We start from the raw sequence: 20063 nt of genomic DNA, 5'->3' as shown, positions 1-20063 counted from the left end.
GGCCCTATGCAAAGCTGACTTTTCCCTATCAGGTTGTCTGACAAAGACGTTGTACTCCGGCTTCCACATTATGTCCATTCCACTCCTTCAATAATTATCTCGTAGTATCCCAGTGCGACGTCCATATATCCATTTTCAACCTGATGAGCAATAAACAACCAATTTCAACTTTCAAGTCCATCTGGTTAGGCATACCTAGTTCAGCTTGGCTTCCAAGGTTCTCATGCCATTACCTGGTGGGCTTCATTATCGTGTTTCACCAAGGAATCACTTGGTACTCAACGCTACCCAGGTTTGCACATTGCAATAGAGCGTCTTAGATATTGTTGTATCAATAAGCTAGCGCGGCAAAAGAAGAGCTGGATGCCTACGGCTGCACGGGTGTGATGTCTCGTCCCTTCAAGATATTATCCGACAGAGGCCCACATTGCAATCATACTAGTGTTGTAATATGTGTAAAACTTCTGGGTAAGAAAGCCTGTTGCTCCGAAATAGCCCATCTCCATTGACAATTTTCCCCGATAACCTTCTATCAAGTCAAGTGGCAACACGCCTAAACCAGATCAAGGCCACAACATTGCATCCAACCCCAAAGAGGCTTATACCAGCAACAGCAAGGGCACCCCTTACCATGAAACCTTTGAAGGACACTGAATCGCCCACTCCAAGAACACCACCCAATGCCTTATGATCACGGCGAACCGGAATATCGAAGATAACCAGTACGGGGAACAATGAGTAACCAAGTAGAACCAACATCACGATCCAATATCCCAGTTTCGGAGCTCCTAGAGGGGCATACTTTTCGTACAAGATGCTCAAAAAAATGAAGATAAAGCAAGCCGACGGGTATTCAACGCAAAGGACAAAGGAGTAAGCCTGGAACAAAATTGGCGCGCTGATGCGCCCTTCCCGAAGAACGGCAAATATGAGGAGCATCAGCGTTACCATAACAACTTGAAGACCCAAGAGAACAATAGCTGGAGCAATCCATGGACATGTCGTAACATCGTAATAGTTGCGATTGATCGAATGAGCAAGCCGGTAACGGAAGTCAAACATTTCGTCTGATACAGAAGCCGGGTTCATTGGTTCATCTTCTAAATCCACGGAATGGATATGTGCGTCCATGGGATAGCAATCCTGTAGCTCATAGAAGGTCGTTCGGTGTGGCAGTGGTAGTTCTGGGTCGTGTTCAAAGAAAAGTTGGAATATAGTAACGAGTGGCCCAAGAAGAAGAAAGATCGGAAGAATCTGACCGAAAGACCAGTCGTTTTCCTCAACCTCGGCTGAAGATCTTGCCTGGAGCAGCTTAATTGTGCCCCAGATCCCAGAGACAAGCAGCCAGTAGACCTGTAGAGATAGTTGAGTAACAATAATTAGATAATTGAAAAAAAAAAATACACTACGGAAAGCAGGGGAACTAACGTCAGATAGAGTGGAGGAAAGAATATCCGAGTAAAGTCTAACGAGGCAAAGATTTGCCACCTGTATGTGCAGAATAAATTGCCGGAGTGCTATATTTAGGCCTGAAGCCTGGTGACAACCATGAGATAGACAGCTCATAAGTTGCTTCCATAAATCACTGCATTTCCTCCGGAAAGTTGTGACAGCACCGGAGAGGGATCTTTGGAGCTTTATGATTCTGCTTGTTAGACTTAGAACGGCCAACACCATCGACGTGATTACAGAGAGAAATTGCTGTGAACTCCCAACTGACTGAGTAGTTGCCTCTCGCTGCCACTTGAGGGCTCGCTTCACGTCATAAAAGCACACAGCATCCGTACCGGGAGTGCTTGAAAACCCATCCGTCTGCGCCCAATCAAAAAAGACTGTTGGACCCATAGCCACGAGTAGCATGATGGTTAAAGTTATCATGAGGAAAAGTCGGACCCATTTCTCGACTGGGTGAAGGAAGAGGTAGCGGCGGAGGACCGTGAGACCAGCGATGTGGGTAAGATTGGAAAACCATGCGACGTGTCCTATCACCAAGAAGTGGTAGGCCGAGATCCCTTTGCACAAATTTGCATAGGCGCTGATAAGGATTCCGAGTCCCGTTAGAATCTGGATGTCACACATGGCCACGATTGACTAAAGAGCGTGTCAGTACTGGTGCAGCATAACATTGCCCTCAACCAACTTTAATAAAAATATCATTCCATCTTGCTTGTTGAAAGGTCGAGGAGCGAGGAAGGAATAAACAACAACCAGTTATCCGTGTTATGAATTTCTTCGATATCACGTCAATTGGATTTGCAGTCCTTGGGTGACTATCGCTGGAATCCACGAGAGGGTTCTCCTGGGGGTCGAATGCGACAAGATAGTGAAGTATGACGAGACCGATGACAAACCATGCTGTGCCCAAAAATCCCGCGATGACCTGTTTTCTCAATTAACGGTGATCTATTCGAAAGGGAGAGACACATTGCGACAAATTGGTACAGCCCTATTGCGCCATCTACGAAGCAAATGAACTACTACACTCACCCCAGGACCAGCCACATCTCCGTAAGGCTGGAGTTCGTTGTATTTAGAACTCAGGTTACAGCAGGAAAACATGAGCGGATTCCGAAGAGCCTGCTTGGTAGTGCAATGAATTTGGGTCGAAAGTCGGCGTGAATGATGCGACGTGGATGACCCAACGAGGGTCTTTCACGAAGGCATTTAATACCACAGCAGGCGGTGTCAAGAGGCATAACGCACAAGTGGAAGGAACTGCTTCGCAGTTCGCAAAGTCTTCTCCTTTTAGCTCTTATGTCGGCAGATGGCCGAAGCCCAATAAGAAAGCAAACGACTGGATCACGATCCCACGGCCGACACCTTTGTAAGACTTCGACGGGCCGTGGTGGAAAGCTCCTTCAACGTCAGTGGCCCAGCCGTGCTCGGCAATAAGTCCTAGTCATGTGCATTGGGTGTTTGCGGAGCACCTCATCGCTCTACTACGCAGTATTTGGTGATTTCTGCGTAATGTGCCACAACCCTTCCTTGTACACATCACGAGCCAGGTCAGAAGTTCACTTTGGTTGGGGGATGTTTGTCACCAGTGCACAATTTCCTTGGATCCGGCGTTCTTTTGTGCACACATTCATATGCACAGATAATTGCTGTACTATAATGACTGACACTGAATACTTGCACGACCGCCGGCTGTAGCCTCTAACTGCCGGGACTTCATACCGGCCTCCATTTCGCCGCCCTAGCGAGCTTGTGATGCTATCACCATGCGCATCTTTGGCTTCTTTATACTTGATATCAAATAGTAATCAATACCGAGATATGTGCAAAAATTGATACTCAATTTGCGTGCGTAGACGTTGATGTGCATCGCGTGACAATGCACAATTTGACATGCCTGTAGACGTACTATTGAGTAACCATTCGCCGTCGCCGTCGCCGACGCCGTTGCAACTCTGCCTGTTTGACAAGTATACAGTACCAGCACCAAATACTTTTCTTCATTTCTTTTAAAATTTCTGGGGTTGCCATCCAAGTACCTGTTGTCTCCCCCAGTCTTCGGCCGCGGTGGTGGGAGCTGCTTCTACTGTGACCTGTGTCTGCTTCAGGATGTACTTCTGGCTGTCGCCATCGTCGTCTACGCTCCCGTGCGATCTGGCCTTCTTGTGGTAGCCAGTTTCGGCCGGTGCCGAGGGATCGAACGTGTCCATCTTGACGGTGTCTCCAAACCGATTTCGAGAGTTGCTGTGGCCGTGATTGTGTGTAGATGCGCCAGACTTGAGCTGGGCAGAAGGATTTCCGGAGTTAGCACCGCTGGCATAAGTGCTGCCGCCGAAGATAGGCAGGCTGAGTAGAGGTCGTAGGGCTGGCATAGACCCAGCGATGATTCCGATGCCTTCTTCGATGATGGACCACAGGCCAATCGCTCCCGTGCTGTACATGAATTCGTTCGGATCGTTGTACAATGTAAGGTATCGCAGTCGGACGATGGTCGCACAGCTCGCACTAGAAAGTGTCAGTTGTATGATGAGAATGGATGTTAGAGGGTTGTTGCTAGCTACTCACAAAGCAGCCAAACCAAGCATGATGGTCACCGAGAATTTGACCCGAGATTTCATCTGGATTCTCCAAAGCAAAACTCCCGGGAGGATGGCGAGAGTCCAGTCGGTCACGATAGAAACGGCCGAGAAAAAGAAGCTGACGCTGCTGTTCAGCTCCAGGTTGCAAACACCATTCGCCTCACCCCAGAGTGTCATGATCGGATGGCAGATGTTTGCGATGACGATGATAAAAATGACAGCCGCAAGGGCCATCAGGACCATCATACCCCAAATAGTCCACACGAATCGGCGGCGGGCGTCGGCTATCCGGAGAAGTGTCACGCAAATACTGCATTTGATGGGGACTGTGCAAGCAGCGTAGAAGAACTCGGCGATGAAAAAGAGCTTGTCATGCATGGTTAGCTTTGCGGCACGGTCAACTCTAGGAAATGGGGAATTACCTTGGTTCCTTTCTGGATGGTAGGCCTATCAAGCACTTTTGAATGCTGTCCCGCACCGTAAAAGCAGCATACAATGACCAGAGCCGCTGTCACCGAGTAGAGAATCTGCCACACCTTTGTGTCAGTTGTTGGCTCGTTACGTCGATAGGAAGTCGGTTGCACATACAAGACCTGCGGACATAAGCCAGTCATCCACGCCGAGATTCTTCTTCCATTTCCGCACTCCCAGGCGTGCAACGAGGGCCACCCAGGAGAACGAGAGCATTATTATGGTGACATAGAGAAGGGGTACACCCTCAGCGGCCACCGGGGCCATTCTGAGAACAACTGCGGGTGGCGTTATTCCAGAACGTTGAAGTTTGGAATAGATCGGACTGTTGGTTGAGAGGAAGGACGCACATTTACCACACGGTCGGGACGGAAGGAAGCTATAAACGGTTACCGACCGAGTGGTGGGTTTATGGGGGACAATTCCTGCTATGAACGCGTCCCTGGAAACCCGTAAACTGAAAGATCTGCATCTTGTGCGTAGCTGGCAATTTCAAACCCTCGGTTGGCGTTTCAAAGAGGATCGATCTCTGCAAGGGTGAACCAAGGCTTTCTTGTACGTACATGATCTTGCTTTTTTTCTCCTTTGCTCCGAATTACCGGTATCCTGGTTCCGTACCCCCACTCGACCAAACCCGGTTTTATCCACAACGTTATGCTTCTGGAATCCCGAGCGTTGAGGGACACTAGAGAGAAAGGGGGAGACAAGAAGGCGTTCAAGACGGTATAGTCTGTGACGCAAGTTGGAACCCTCCTCCCATTAACCATTGCTCTAAAGTGACGCCAGTGGAGAGAACGTTTGTTGACCGTTACAGCATCGGCCAACTGATCGGCGAACGGGGCATCGTTCGTTACGAACCAGGGATATCCTTCCATACATACTCCGTAGCACAATTCAATGAACGTTGTGTGCCGTACTTCCTGGTCTAGTGGGCCGCTGGAAGCGCACTGCCGATGGTGCATCGCCGATGGGGCCACATAGCTGTCAAGACCGCGTGGCAGGGCTCTAGAGAAGAAGGGGCCAGGGAGAAGGGAAGCTCATATCATATCGTACGGACTGAAATCCCAACCAAACGGTCGTTCATGCAGACCACAAGGGAGCTGCGAGAATTCGCCATAATGAATATCTATTACTACATGCGTGTGCCATCACATGATGCTACCAAGAACTCCTTGGGACGCTTTCCAGTTTCCTGGTACGAGTCTGCCGACCTTGCCGACACGACGCCGACCCTTGCTGTCTGTTGCCCATCATTGCTAGACATGGATACATAGTTCCCCGCGTAAGTGTCAACTCCGCTCCGGGTGCAACCATCTAGTGCACATGAGAAACCCTAGCTTGGAAATTAAGGAGAAAAGAACCAACGGCGAGGAGCAGATGTGTTTAGTTCAATATGAACTTTATTATTTATTCAGCGACACCAACATTTTCTCGCAGCTCATTGGTATTGTTGTTTCAACCCCATCACATCACCCCATTATATCCCTAAGAAACCATGGCCGCATTCGTCATTGAAGACAAGGACCTAGCCGGCCTCAGGGGCAAGGTTGTCATCGTTACCGGTATGTGCGATTGATTACGCCCTGCCAAGTCCTGCCGGCACATCCAAGGACTTGGGAACGCATGCTAACCATCGGCGTTTGTGTAGGAGGCTCATCTGGCATCGGTCTTGCCACTGTCGCCACGCTCCTCTCGCAGGGAGCCTCTGTTGTCAATGCCGACCTTCAGGCCCCCGCTCAGCAGCCCGAGGGCGCTTACACATTCGTGCAAGCCAATGTAGCCATTTGGGCCGACCTGGTGGTGCTGTTCAAGACCACCAAAGAGATCTACGGCCGCGTCGATCACGTCTTTGCTAATGCCGGTGTCGGACCTCGCACCGACTATCTATCTACCGAAGTAGATGAGAACGGAGATCTCAAGGAGCCCTCACACCAGCTTTTGGATGTCAGCCTCAAGGGTGTTATTAACACGGCAACCCTCGCCATTCACTACATGCGAGACCAGCCTGAAGGTGGAAGCATTGTAATCAACGGCTCATCGACTGGCTTGCAACGCCTCCGCGCTGTGGACTATGGTGAGTTCAGAAATACTGCCCTCTCTTCGGGGTGAGCTTCCGATAACTAATACCTCTCAGCCACGGCCAAACACGCCGTGCTTGGCTTTGGTCGAGGTCTCGTTCCGCTCCTCGACGCCGCGAAGCTGCCCATTCGAGTCAACACCCTGGCTCCCACCTGGACGGATAGCAGCGTGCTCCCCAACCTCAAGGCCATGATGGAAAGCATCGGCATTGTGGTGCAGCCTGCCTCAGCCGTGGCCCGCGCCGCAGCTGTACTGATGGCCGACACATCTCGAAACGGACACGTGATCCACGTGCAAGACGGCAAGTACCAGGAGATTGACGAAGCTGTGCTTCTCCCGGCATTCGTGTCTATCAAGGGTCCAGACTTCCCTAGCGAGGATGACGTCCTCCGGCGCCTGACAGAGGCCAGGTTGGCTGCTGAGGCTGAGGCTGCCAAGGCTGAAGCGTAGGGGTAGCTGATAACTAGATACCACCATGAATTTACGCATTGGACTCAAAGGAGCATTCCACGACGAGAACCGCCTGATCTATCTCAAAGAGATACTACGTCGCAACTTACGTGTGTGTTTGGTCTAGACTTCAGCGGGCGTTAGCGTATGTCGATCGCCATGGATTAGTGTAACCGAAAGCGGACGCAAGGAAGCAAGGGTTGACACAGACCGCTTAGGCCAGAATAACAGGCTCAAGTCAGACCATTCCAGCGGTGTTTACTCCGTACTGGCCAGTAACGCCGTTGAGTGGTTTTGCTGAGGGTCTTCTTCCTGTTTCATGTGTATCCCAGCGTAGGTTTCCTCTTCGGACTCGGAGAGGCCTACGATAGGGTGAACCACTTCCAATGTTTGGACTAATGAACTCATGTAGACCCCTGCTGTGCCCGACTAAAGAGTTACGACTGCCTTGACTTTCCCTGTCCCCTAACTACAAGGTTGCTAGTGTCCTGCGGGATTTCTTCCAGGATACTACTATCCGACTAGTGTTATTTACTAACGGCCCGCTGATTGTAAACGCCGACCATGCTTGGGTCTTGAGATAGACAGGCCTTGTCTAGTTTGGGGCTGTCGGTGTAGGGAAGTAGTCCCAGGGCGGCAGCCTTGTTCACTGGCTTGCTCGATTGACTTCGAAAGCGAGCGATCATTTTTACTCCCATGCAAACTCTCAAGAACCAGGCTATGCCAACCGAGATGCAAGGCTACATACCAACTCGGCGCGGAAGACAGCTTGTCAAATCTTGATCCTGGCCCTGAGCCTTCAACGCTCACAGGCCCCTAAGGTTCCCGACCCACAGCGCCCCCTTACTACTCTGGTCCACTAAAGCTTAGCACCATCCTCAGAATCCTAGTTGCCTGGGCTAGTTAACGGGCCGTTCAAGGACACCCTGCTCTCAGCGGCCCGCATCACTACGGACAATTCTACGTACTTTATGCCGCTAAGTCGTTCCTTTTTGTTTCATCCATCTATATCCGTCAATTTGACTTTCAAACTATACCTACACAGGTCAGATCTTCGGTCACTATTCTGCGTAGTCAAGAGCCTCTTCTATTATTATCTACAGTACCAGAGCTGTAAGCACACACAATTCCGTAGCATGATACTGAATACATGGGATGGGAGGGAGTATCAAAATAGGCAGGGCTTTGATGGTGTAAAATTCTAAGCCTATTCCTCAGAAAGCGTTTCCATAGTCTCAGACTTATTCCGGATGAAGTATACGGGGTGAGTGGCCAGGATCCTCCAACCCACTAACACGCTACAACCTCTTTCTTGGACGCCGCTGTTTGTTCGCTGAATTTGACTAGCTGGTTACCAAATGCTTTGTTGCTTGCTGCGTTTACATAGGCTCGAACGGCGCAGGTACCTCAGTACATGATGGGAACCAATGCCGGGGAAGATTACTGGAGAAGATGGCCAGTATTTACTCAATCATAAATTTCTGATGAACTCCACGACGTCGAGATAACTTCCATATTTCTCCAATACATATGTTCGTTTTCACCTATCCCACCACGCGGTAGTCCTTCTATCAGTACTTCTGGTGCTTTGAGCGAGTTCGTGGAGTCTCTTTTCCCTTGTAAACAGGTATTATAATAAGGTTGCAGCAGCATTCCGCTTTGAGCCAAGGTGAGGCCCAGCGCCAAAATGTATTTCTCCCATTCTTCAGCAAATGTACATAATTTGCTACGTGCGGTAAGGGCGCGGGCAGGTTCAGCTTAGTGGTGCTAGAGGAAAAGAAAATGTGGACAACCTAATTAATCTAAATAGTGCATCTTCTAGGACTATGTTTAGTCATAAGTGTGTGCGCCTATAGTTTGCGCCTGCCATATGCCCTTGATCAATCTGAGGAGCTTGAGTAAATCTCAGATGAGCGTGTATATAAATTTGCAGACAAACTAGAATCTGCCTCCTTCTCTTTCTCCAAGTATCTAGCCAAGAAAACCAGTAGACTACCATAGTTACGGTCTGATCTCTTCGTAAAATAACTTCCGACAAAAAAAGCACTGGCAAATATCTCTGGTCTGTGCCATGATAATGAATTAATGTTCTCCTCTTTAACTGGTCCTTCTTCCACCCCTTTTCATCCGCATTACCCGGCGACGAGTCTGCCCAGCGACCCTTCCAGCCTCGCTTCAGTACTATCAGAAAGAGAGCCCGCTCTCCTTTTTTTAGTGAGTAGTTGGGTTCAGGAACAACCTAAGATTGGGGCCAAGCAGCAATGATAGGCCGCGCAAACACCAATAGTCACTGTTGACTATTGTCAATGTTAGCAACTACGGCAACTATGATGACTTCTCAGTGTGGCAGTGGTGATGCCATTCGGTTTGGAGAAAGCCACGGCTCTAATATCACCAATAGCCCGTACGGTGGGGAAATTTAGCAATCTCTCACCGCAACCCCCAGCCAAAACTGTGTAGAGGATGGCAAAGAAGGCTGGCATGTCGTCGCAGCCGGCTCAGCCCTTTTATTTGTCTATCTGGGCCTGGTGTATTCCCATGGCATTTTTCAGCTCCATTTTGCTAAGGCACGCCTCACTAGTGTCTCGGCTTAACCTTCGTGGAATCGGTCGCGGCCCGCCTCATCTCCTCCTAGCGACATAGCTGTCGCGCGTATCATCAGGCAGATTAGCCACAGAAAGACTTCGTTCATCGAAGTTTTTACTCAACCTTCTTTGAAGAACTTACAGCAGGTTGGTGGACCAAGTCCATACCAACAATATCCGTTACGCAGAGAGCTTTGTATAATGTCAGAACAGCCTTGCTCTGAGGATTCTGCCGTCTGGCTACCCTCCTGTATCGCACCTGAGAACCTACATGCGACTTGGTAAGAGGGTAGGGCGCTGTGCGACCCAAGAATTGATAAAACGGACCCGGGCGAATAATTTACCGCGAGGCTTAGTTTTTTAAGGCTGCCCGCGATATTGCAGCCTGACTGCCAATTCTGGGCCATGCGGCTTTTCTTTATCGTTATTCTACCCAACACCCGAGACCGAGACCTACAGCTATGCCCGCGATATCATCTCTAGTGCGTCGACCGAAAGACGAGAATCGCATCGATGACGATACTGCTGTTCTTGATAGAACTGAGGAACTTGAATTCCCTGACGTACCGGAGATCTTTTTTATGCTTGCGTTGGCCGAGAGATTCGACGTCGATCATCAAAACCTTGACTATATAAAGGGACAGTATGCGTTCCGCAAAAAGACCCCTTCCTTGGACGATATACATAACAGAGGGCCGCTCTTATTCAACCTTCAAAAGGAATACAGCCTCGGGGGTGGGATTTCTAGCACCGTGGTCCTGCTACCCATGCCCGGCAAAACTGACAAAGAATCCCCAAATGGTATGTGGGTGGTGATACGACTTCCTATTGAATACTCGGTGACTAATAGAATAAATCGGAGCAGGAACCTGGATCGCTCTCAAACGGTACACGATCGAAACTGGCGCAGGGACTTCCCACAATGTCGCGACTAAGAAGGTGTACCAATGGCTATCACGAGAGATGAAGGCGCTATGCCATCCCAACCTCCGTAGCCATGAAAACATTTGCAAGTTGAAGTGTGTTGTGTGGGAGGATACGACTATTATGCCTGCTCTGGGCCTGGAGATTGCTTACTTTGGTACAATTTTGGCCTCTACTGTTACCTTCCACGTGTACGGACTAGTGGAAATGCCAGGAACACTCGACGACTGTTTACAGGATGTGCGATCCTACTCCTCCAGCACAAGAAAGTCTTACCTTAGCCTCGACATTGTCTTGGGGCTATCAGCCATTCACTCAGCTAACCTCGTGCACGGAGACTTGAAGCCGACAAACATCCTGGTCTCCCGCCATCCCACCAGAGGGGTTGTAGCCATGATTTCAGATCTTACTGGTGTCGCACCAGCGTCAACGTACGGCCAGAGTCAATTTGCAGTCGGGACATCCGCCTGGCAACCGCCCGAGGCCAGTCTCGGCGAATCTGACGTCGACTGGCAGCTCGCGGATGTCTACTCATTGGGCATGGTGATCGCTACCATGTGCTCCGTCGATGGATTCATACCTTCTGGTGGCAGCTTTCTCGATACCAGTATAGTTTTCGAGCTCGAACCGTACCAAAAGGTCAAACCCCTTGAACGTTTCAAGTTGATACCGGACGAGAGAGAAGGCAGCATGATACAGATGGCGTGCCGGGCCGTATCTCTGATTGGACCCGATCAGCTACCTTTGAGGGACATCATCGACTCGACCCTTTCGTCTCGACCAGAAAGAAGGATGACACTAGCTGAGGTAGTAGATCGGTTCTTCGTTCCGTGGGCCCAGGCTTTTCGCAGGGACATGTCGTAAGCAGATGGCCTGAAATGACGCTGATCAGCTCCCATAACTCACGAACGGCACAGATTCGATCATGACACCGACTCTTCTTACGGGAAAGACGAACCTATGGAATATATTTTGGTGAGTGACGAAGGCTCTTCAAGTCTTTTCTGAGGGGTGGTTCTGACAATGTGCGAGACGATGTCCACTTCTTTTCTGAAACGATCAACACAGTTCCAAGCCAACTTTTTTCAAGAACTACTGAAAGTCGGTACGGAGGGCGTGAAATTCTTCAAATTTGGGGGTCAACCCGAGCTTGAAGAGAAGGAATATTCTACCGAAGACGAACTGCGCAGGCATGTGCTACTCCGTGATGATGTCGCTGGCAAGCAACTTGTACCCTCTCACGCTCGAAACGCATGGCTCTTCCTTACATTCTCTATATCTTTTGCCTATTTATGGGGCGTGGGAACTGGGATTGATGGACAAAAAGGGCTCCTCTGGCTCTCAATCGCTGCGCTTATAGGCGATGGGGTAGTCCAGAGCATTTTCTGCATGTTGGAGCACACAGTGGAGAGTCAAGTGGCACTACAAGTCCCACGGAAGCTGTGGTGCTCTCTCTCTATGCTCAGGGAGTACGAACTAGCTGGCGAGTATCTAAGAGACACGCACCCCTCTCTCTACAAGATGGTCGACCACGCTTCCAGGCGGCATAGTTGGAGAACGCTCAACCGAGAGTGTGTGTCAGCTTTAATTGGACTGACTCAAAATAACGACCTCATTGTCGGCAAAGCAATGGACCCTCTCAGAGTTTACGGGGATGCTCAGAAAACCGCCCTGCACATATGTGCCGCTGCTGGGGACAAGACGTCAGTGGCTTACCTGCTACTAGAGGCAAACGCCGATGTTAATGCCACAACGATTCAAAATGAAACACCAATCTTCTACGCTGTACGTGGTCGGCAGCTGGAGATTGCAAAGTACCTTTACAAACACGGTGCTGAAACCAACCACATCAACACTGATGGATGCACAATTTTGCATCTTCTCTCATCAATGGACGACGAGGAAGCTGCAGGGATCGCGCCTCTGATGATAAGCCGCGGAGCGAGACTCGATTGTGCTGCGCAGGAACAGCCGCGTGCCAATGCCAAGATTTTATTTCCCACGATCGCACTAGGACTTCCACTGTTTTGGGCTGCCATCAAATGCCGCCCTCTTCTTTTCGCGACGCTTCTGAACGCGCATACGAGCCCTGGTCAGCAACTCAGCGTCGGGGACTACTACGCGCTGATTCTCGTCTTGTCAGCATGTCATCATCACGACATGCTTGTGTTAGCAGTCAAGTCTGAGCCAATCATCGTTGGCGGATCCCATCGTCTCATCGAGACGCAAACTTTTCGTCAAGCTTGTTCTTGGTTTGGGGAGTCTGTGTTGGAAGACATTCGGAATAACTTACTACAAATACTCGAATTTCCTAAACTTGGTCCTCACGGATGCTCGTACGCACTTCTTATGAGTCTAGATCGAAGTCTTGCCATCGAATTTGTGCGCCGTCGTTGTCACAAAAAAGCTTTCCGTGAAGCCAAGATAGCGACGGTCAAGTTTCTTCTTGCTCTTGGGGCGGATCCAACATCATATCTTGAGTCCAGAAGGCCTCATCATAATGCCTTATACACTTCAATAGAAGGGCAAGACACTGAAGCTTTTCAAATTCTCATCAACCATATCAAGACGGATAGCTTAAACGCCGTTATGAGCAACACGAACTTGTTCATTGGTTACACGGCTCTTCAGCAAGCGATTGGGTTTGAAGCTCGAGGTATCTTTTTTCTGTTGCTCAAGATATGTCCGAGCTTGATAAACGTACCGGATAACGTGGGCTGTACACCTCTTCATCGGGCGACATTACATGCATGCCCCTCATACACCCAGGAGTTGCTCAGACACGGTGCCTGCCCATATATAATGGCTGATAACGACCTGTGTCCCTTCGTCATGTCACTCATCAATGGTCGAGACACAGAAGCAGCAGAGGCAAATGCAGATCTTATATACAAGCATGCTGCCAACAAGGAGGAAATCCTAGGCCTACGTACAGGACGCAATGTGTTTGGCAGGCTACTCTACAAGGGCGGCTTAAGGGTGGACAGAATCCGAAACTTTATGGCGAAATACAACCCCGGGTACTACACAAATGTTGATGCCAATGAGTCTGCTTTCTCACTCCTACTCGGGAGTCACCATTTACCAAGTGACCGGGCCGCCGACTCCCGAAGAACATCAGTTCTTGGACTCCTCCTGGAAAGGTTTCCCGACAAGATCAACGTGGCAGATAGCATAGTGGAGAACACATACTTTTCTCCGCTACACATGGCCGCCATATTTGGGATTCTTTCAGCTGTGGAGTTACTGGTAGAGAAAGGGGCGTATCTTGACATAGAAACGAAGTCAACTGATAAAGGGCATTGGCCTTGCTATTCACCGGGAGGATTATGTTCCAGACTGGATTTCGGAAGGTGGTCAAAGGGAAGTTGGGCTCTTTAGGAGTAATTTGAAGAAGATTGTTGCCCTGCTCGTCAAAGCGGGTTCTCAGACACCTGACCATGGAGCGGATCAGGTCACATGTGGCAGGTTTCAGGTCGCCGTCAATCCGGAGTTACGTGGCATCCTAAACTTTCACCGACAAGATAGTGGTAAGAAACCAGAACTGGTGACAAAGGTTTGGGCTCTTAGCTGACAAATACTTTCTTGAAGGCGAATTATCAAGTCAACGAAAGAATGACGACAAATGGCCGGCAAGAATGCCCTGGGAAGGGGAGGGCATCTCGCCACAAAGTCCCAACGGTGAGGAATACCTCCAATGGAATGGCCTCTCTGCGATCAGGCCTCTCGTAAAGTTGAAGGTCGGTATGCATGTGACACATGGCCTAGATACGGGGGTACAGGTGGAATATTTTGCCAAACCCCGTCCGCCTCAGGGTTATATGGATGATTTGGAGTATGAGGTGCAGAAGATGAGAAAAGCTTGGAGGGATACCTTGTAAGTTTAACTCATAGTTGAAAACAGGCCGTTGATTGCATTTTATCCGATGGTAGATGAAAACTCCACACTACATAGTCACGTCATCAACTTGCCAACTATATCTTGCTAAGCCTTACATGAAGTCAATGGTTGAATAACCGAAAGAGAAAATTGTTTACTGAGAATTCTCGCTTCCTCACGCGAGTCGCCCCTTTGTACTCCCAGAGACCCATTTAAGCAGCACTTGACTACATCAACGTAGGCCGTGCCCACCATACCCGCCAAGTCCCGTCCAAACTTTCCGTTTAGAGATGTGACAATTTCGTTTGACACTTGCTGCATGGTCATGTTCTGGAAGCTCTTTTCAAACATGGGCCTCCAGTAAGCCACTTCAAGAAGCACAATACCCAAGCTGTATATCTCCTTGATCGTGGTCCACCCATTCATCACGTCTGGATGGTAGTACAGATCAAGGCTCGGATCGCCAACTGGTCGCGTCTCTATAGAAGCATCTGCCGCCGGGCGGCCGTACTGGAAGCCGGAGATGTAGGGCTTAGTAATGTCCTCGTCGTAACCAAACAGGATGTTGTCGCTGCGGAATGACTTGTGCAACCAGTTGGCTACGTGGAATAGCGACATGGCGGACGCCAGTTTGCGTGCTAGGTGGAATCTGTCGCCTAGAGCCGGCCGAGTGTGGTTCTTTGCATCTTGTTTGATCAATTCCAGGAGATTTCGAGGCGGATTTGGGTTGCTGGGACGCGTTGGGATGCTGTAGACGAGCCCGATTCGGCGGAGGCCCTGTTTGCGATGCTCGAAGTCTTTGTCGTCGAACAGCCCGAGGAATGTGAGACGATGAAACTCATGGGCGTTTTTGGTAGATAGGAGAGCACCAAGGACCTGGATCCGTGCCACAATGTCCTTCGCAAAGGCATTGCCTGCGTCGATTCTTTTCCACTCCACCAACACCCGCTCCAGGGGCTTCCCACCAACCTCGTAAGAGCCAGTGTAGCGGCCGCTCACCGCATCTGGAGGAGATAACACGTCGAGCTCGGATTTGTCGATCTGTTTTACCTGCTGCTTCACCGTGCTCATGTCCTGTTCCTGGATCGCCTTGATTTGCCTGCCCAGCGCGATGAGCTCCTGAGCTGTTCCGTCCAGGCCATGCACGGATGCTAGGGAGAGACGTTCGTCTAGCTCAGTCATAATTGCCTTGACAATGCGACTCTCCTCCGAAACGGACGGTGCGAGACTTTGTAGAATATTGTTTTGGGTGTGGAGGCGATCCACCAAGTCCTTCAACTCCGCCTTCTCTCTCGTCACCCAGCTCCAACGATGCCTGACTTTCATTTTCGTGCGCTCCGCCCGCAATTGGGCAATCCAAGCACTCTGAAGACTGAACACCGGATTCTTTGGTGTGTCTGGGAGTGGGGGTAGCTGATATTTGTCATTGAAGTGCTTGAGGACTTTCTCCTGAATGTTCAGGATCTCGGCCATGATTTTCGCGACGGCGCTTAAGAGATATGGATCCTTATCCTTCAAAAGACATGCACTTGCATCATCGAGCTTGACACCCTCGCCCCAGATTTTGAATCGGATACTTTCGACGTTATACGCAGTCGCCACGGAGTCTATCTCCGTGTCGGAGGCGAACATGTCGACGAGTAGATTGTAGCCATCCACTACGCCTTTGAAGCCCCCAAGCACCCCGGCGATGGTGCCGAAAATCTCGAAGCCAGACATGGCTCTGCCGTGATAGGGAGCACTATGCTGGAAGAAATGAATTTACAAATGGGGCAAGGGCATTATTCGGATTTTGACCCTGGCTGTTTCTTTGAAAAAATTGAATCATTATGAGGACGAGGCTGGCTTTGATGGGTGCCTGATCTAAATATTACAGCCTTAGGCAGACTTGATTACGCAAACCACGCTACATGTGGTCTGCAAAGATTCGCTCGCGAACCCCGCATCGACGCCTCTTCTCAAGCCTCATTGCTACTTCGGCCCTAGGCTCGATACGCTCATGGGTTTGATACCACCGTGATCCTGTCGCGTCACACACGGTCTGCGCGGACTTCGCTATAGTCTCGAAAGAAAGCGAAAACAAGACTGTTCCCTTCGGATCTATTCTGGCTGTTGTAGTCGCAATATTGTTGACCATTCTTCATTCGTAACGATGGCATCTCTATTTGGCAAGTCGTGACTGGAATAGGCTGGACGGAATTGGATTCAAAACAGCGAATCAATTAATGTTGTAGACACAGCCATAAAGTGACTCTCCTCATGAAGATCATCTATCGTATGAATATTTCAAAGGATTCTCTAAGTTTAGTCACCACACTGATCAACAGAGTCCCAAATCTAACAACAAATTCGTGCAAGGTTGAATTTTAAGTCTAAATCCTTATGAATAACAATAATATTTTTGTTAACTCTATATAGACATGACATCCCAAACTCTCAAAAAGTATGCTAACTAATTAGGAAGATAATATATTGTTTTCATCGAGCGTCTAAAGTATAGGGCAAGGTGATTTCCAAAATGCCAAAGTATAGGGTAGGTCACCTTGCGCGGTTAACGCTGAAGGAACACCACTGCTCGCAATTGTCCTTTTCCTCTTAACTCCCCTGGATTCCATTGCCTAACATTGGAGCAATACGGGTTTTCAAGCCCTCTCGTTCGCATGCGATTGAGGTCGCAACATGCCTGCTGCCTTAATCAGCCAGCCTTTTATATCGGGACGGTAAAAGACCTATATGTGAGAGTCGCCTGGGCTACAGTCGGAGTTGTTTATATGTGCGACATATTTATGTACAGGAGTCAGAAAATGGAGGCAAATGGGTTGCAGATGAGACTTGACGGGATCCCGTATTTTCTAGCGCCTGTGGTCGTATGTGTCGGATTGGAAGCAAGACAACTCGTATCGGCGGACGGAGTCCAGCATTAGAACTACACTTCGAAGTCACATATCACAGCACGAAGGAGAACACAGACAACGAGGAATTGAGTTAAACACAGGTAAGTTACTATATCAATGGCTATGCTTTCCGAACAAACAAACGACAGAGTGGAATACATTTTGGTCGCCTTCAACAACTCGTTACTCCATAAATCCAGACACGATGGTTCCACACAGCGCTTTGTGAAGCTTTAAAGCCTAGACGCTTCTCGCCTCTGGAAAAGAGCGCGAGGGCCCTGCGAACTCTCTCAAATTCACAGGCGGGCGGGCGGGTTGGGGACCGCGCAGCACGAGGGAGCAGCGGCGGGCTCGTCCTTGGAGCCGAAGGCATTCGCCGAGACGCTGTCGACGCAGATGGCCGAGGGGGGCACCCACAAGCCGGGGTTCTTCTGGAAGAAGTTGGAGGCGCGCAGCATGACGCTGACGGGCTCGGCGGGCATGATGGGGAAGTCCTCGGTTCGCGGGAAGTGGGTGAGGCCGAACTGGATGTAGCAGACGATGTCGGTGTTGACGATGGGCTCGTCGCGCTCGACCCAGTCGATGATGTTGGAGTTGTGCGGGTGGTTCAGCTCGCCCGTCGACTGGCACACGTAGTCACCGGCAGGGAAGATCTCGTAGTCCTTGTAGGGCGTCACCCACAGGCTCTTGCGCGCAAAGGCGGCGCGCTCGTTGACGACGCTGCCGGGCTTGGCGAGGACGGCGGGGCAGCTGCTGTTGAGGATCTTATAGGCGACGGGCTTCTTGGCGGCGTGGTTCATGCTGTTGGGGTTGATGATGTCCCAGGAGCGGCTGGTCTCGTGGCAGTAGCTGGCGGCGGCCTCCTTGGAGGTGCGCAGGGGCGTCTTCTTGCAGTAGAAGCCGTTGCCGTAGGGGTTCTCGGGCGATCCCACGGGCTCCTCTGAGGGCAGGGCGTCGCTCTGGAGGATGGAGTTGTCGGGGCCGTCGACCTCGGGGTCCACGCGGAGGGAGAAGATGTGCTGGTGGTTGTGGGCGTTGATGCGGTGGGCGACCTCGGTTCCGTAGGGAGCGGCCGTCTCGGTGGGGTGCATGCAGTAGGTGTTGAGCATGCCGGTCAGCTTGATCTCGAGCTTGTAGGTGCCGTCGAGAGTAAAGGTGTGGTAGAAACCGTACTCGTAGTTGGCGGCGGTGATGATTTGGGAGATGATGAGCTTGCGGTCGCGGGCCGAGATGACGGTGCCGTCACGGTAATCGGTGTGCTTGTAGAGAAGACCGTTGTCCTCCTCGTGGATGCAGATGGCATTCTTGATGACGGCTGGGTCACCGTTTCCGGTGGCCATGACGGCGTCGAGGTAGTGGATGGCGCCCTTGCAGTCGCATCCCAGCTTGAGGGAGTTGGTCATCAGACCAGTGCCGTACTCACCAACGTCGAAGGCGTGCTTCTTGTGGTGAGGCGGATCGGGGTTGCCGTAGGGCACGACCATCTCGACAACGCTGATGCGGTTGAAGAGAGTGCGCTCGCGCTGCTCGTGGTGGTCCTCGATGCGGACGTCGGACAGCACGATGCCCTCGCGGTAGTTGAAGCCGATGTGCATCTTGTAGCCGGCCCAGGCGATCTCGTTGCCGCGCATGCGGAAGGACACGCCCTCGGGCTGGGTGATGTTGATGGGCTTGAGCAGGCCGTCGACATAGTTTTCACCAATGAACTCGGGCATGTAGTTGTGCTCCTCCAGGGGCACCTTGGTGCGCTCGCCGTTGACGAGGCGGATGTCGACGGCCAGGACCTCTTCGGTCTCGGTGTCGACGACGACGGAGAAGTCGAGCGGGTGCGCGTACTGGTTGTCGAAGGCCGAGTTGCGGTAGTAGGCGATGCCCTGCTGGAGGCGACGCTCGAAGCCCCAGCGGTTGTCGACGCCAATGGCCCAGGCGTCGAGGAACACCTTGGACATGTCGGTGATGCCGAGGCCGCGGCAGGCCTCAATGACCTGCGGGTTGACGCGGCAGACGCGCTCGCAGACGTCGAGATCCTCGAGGGTCAGCGTGGGGCCGACGTTGGAGACGGGCTTCCACTCCTCGACCTGCGCCGAGGTCAAGTTGGCGATGACCTCAGTGACCTGCGAGGTGCCTCGCTCGATGACGATGGCAAAGGCACGGCGGTCGGGGCGCGGGGCGCGGCGAGAGCGGAAGGCGCCATACTCGGCCTTCTTGGGCTCGCGGAGAGTGAGGCAGTTGAACTTGAGGGTCTTGGGGTTGGCATAATCACGGATGAGCTTGGTGGCGAAGCGGATCTCATCAATCGATAGCGGATCTGAGGGGGGTTGTTGTGAGCATGAGTGAAGGAGTCTACAGCGTTGAGATGACATACCGAGCGGATGAACTGAGTGGTTCTTGGACAGATCGGGAGCGGCGTCGCTGGGCTCTTCCCGATAAACGGTGTAGCCGGCAATCGATGAGGTGTCTTGAATCATTTTTGTCGGGGCTGAGGGACTGTGCCATACGGTTGTGTCAAAGGACGACGACGATTGTCGATGTGAAGCAGGAGTTGGGGTTGTGAGTGTGAGGACACAAACTGTGAGTGAAGCTATGTGATGATGATGATCTTGAAACTCTACAGGACTTTACGCTTCGCACTTAGGACGCCGGCTTCTTATAGACGAGTCGGCAGGCGGCATCGTCGTCGGTGACTGCCGGCGTCAGACCGGAACACCGCACGCTGCGAGCTCCACAATGGTCCGGACGCTGCGAG

General features: G+C 51.0%; 7 protein-coding genes across 7 annotated transcripts; 2 read left to right on the top strand and 5 right to left on the bottom strand.

Annotated features, from left to right (window-relative positions):
- Positions 1-407: 407 nt before the first annotated feature.
- BGZ61DRAFT_558522 (uncharacterized protein) lies at positions 408-2426 on the bottom strand (the record flags this gene model as incomplete). Its single annotated transcript, XM_046255722.1, has 4 exons — positions 408-553; positions 606-1353; positions 1777-2091; positions 2352-2426. 4 exons carry the CDS (start codon positions 2424-2426, stop codon positions 408-410), a joined length of 1284 nt encoding a protein of 427 aa, XP_046097844.1.
- Positions 2427-3464: 1038 nt separating this feature from the next.
- Positions 3465-4772, bottom strand: BGZ61DRAFT_365338 (uncharacterized protein; the record flags this gene model as incomplete). Its single annotated transcript, XM_046241602.1, has 4 exons — positions 3465-3960; positions 4021-4400; positions 4457-4561; positions 4623-4772. The coding sequence occupies 4 exons, from the start codon at positions 4770-4772 to the stop codon at positions 3465-3467; spliced, it is 1131 nt and encodes a 376-aa protein (XP_046097843.1).
- A 218-nt stretch (positions 4773-4990) lies between these two features.
- BGZ61DRAFT_461289 (uncharacterized protein) lies at positions 4991-5542 on the bottom strand. The gene has a single exon (XM_046247131.1). It carries the CDS (start codon positions 5465-5467, stop codon positions 5018-5020), a length of 450 nt encoding a protein of 149 aa, XP_046097842.1. The 5' UTR covers positions 5468-5542; the 3' UTR covers positions 4991-5017.
- Positions 5543-5907: 365 nt separating this feature from the next.
- On the top strand, positions 5908-7243 carry BGZ61DRAFT_430229 (short-chain dehydrogenase). The gene is made up of 3 exons (XM_046243805.1): positions 5908-6067; positions 6154-6579; positions 6640-7243. The coding sequence occupies exons 1-3, from the start codon at positions 6001-6003 to the stop codon at positions 7032-7034; spliced, it is 888 nt and encodes a 295-aa protein (XP_046097841.1). The 5' UTR covers positions 5908-6000; the 3' UTR covers positions 7035-7243.
- A 2837-nt stretch (positions 7244-10080) lies between these two features.
- On the top strand, positions 10081-14424 carry BGZ61DRAFT_538090 (uncharacterized protein; the record flags this gene model as incomplete). Its single annotated transcript, XM_046254614.1, has 6 exons — positions 10081-10420; positions 10485-11403; positions 11461-11518; positions 11576-13792; positions 13842-14073; positions 14135-14424. 6 exons carry the CDS (start codon positions 10081-10083, stop codon positions 14422-14424), a joined length of 4056 nt encoding a protein of 1351 aa, XP_046097840.1.
- A 7-nt stretch (positions 14425-14431) lies between these two features.
- Positions 14432-16243, bottom strand: BGZ61DRAFT_461286 (prion-inhibition and propagation-domain-containing protein). The gene has a single exon (XM_046247130.1). The coding sequence runs from the start codon at positions 16140-16142 to the stop codon at positions 14529-14531; it is 1614 nt and encodes a 537-aa protein (XP_046097839.1). The 5' UTR covers positions 16143-16243; the 3' UTR covers positions 14432-14528.
- Positions 16244-17613: 1370 nt separating this feature from the next.
- On the bottom strand, positions 17614-19785 carry BGZ61DRAFT_498377 (copper amine oxidase; the record flags this gene model as incomplete). Its single annotated transcript, XM_046251271.1, has 2 exons — positions 17614-19625; positions 19683-19785. The coding sequence occupies 2 exons, from the start codon at positions 19783-19785 to the stop codon at positions 17614-17616; spliced, it is 2115 nt and encodes a 704-aa protein (XP_046097838.1).
- Between the last annotated feature and the right edge of the window lie 278 nt (positions 19786-20063).

The sequence above is a fragment of the Ilyonectria robusta genome (genome assembly GCF_021365365.1).
Source record: "Ilyonectria robusta strain PMI_751 chromosome Unknown BGZ61scaffold_27, whole genome shotgun sequence".
NCBI lineage: Eukaryota > Fungi > Ascomycota > Sordariomycetes > Hypocreales > Nectriaceae > Ilyonectria > Ilyonectria robusta.
Note: the sequence above shows the minus strand (reverse complement) of the source record. Positions and strands in the feature narration are given on the sequence as shown.

Bases quoted from the DNA above. Each gene is read 5' to 3' on its own strand.
- BGZ61DRAFT_461289 (XM_046247131.1), bottom strand. From the start codon at position 5,467: ATGCACCATCGGCAGTGCGCTTCCAGCGGCCCACTAGACCAGGAAGTA.
- BGZ61DRAFT_461286 (XM_046247130.1), bottom strand. From the start codon at position 16,142: ATGTCTGGCTTCGAGATTTTCGGCACCATCGCCGGGGTGCTTGGGGGC.
- BGZ61DRAFT_430229 (XM_046243805.1), top strand. From the start codon at position 6,001: ATGGCCGCATTCGTCATTGAAGACAAGGACCTAGCCGGCCTCAGGGGC. The intron at 6,068-6,153 runs GTATGTGCGATT...GCGTTTGTGTAG, and splicing joins CAAGGTTGTCATCGTTACCG to GAGGCTCATCTGGCATCGGT. The intron at 6,580-6,639 runs GTGAGTTCAGAA...AATACCTCTCAG, and splicing joins CCTCCGCGCTGTGGACTATG to CCACGGCCAAACACGCCGTG.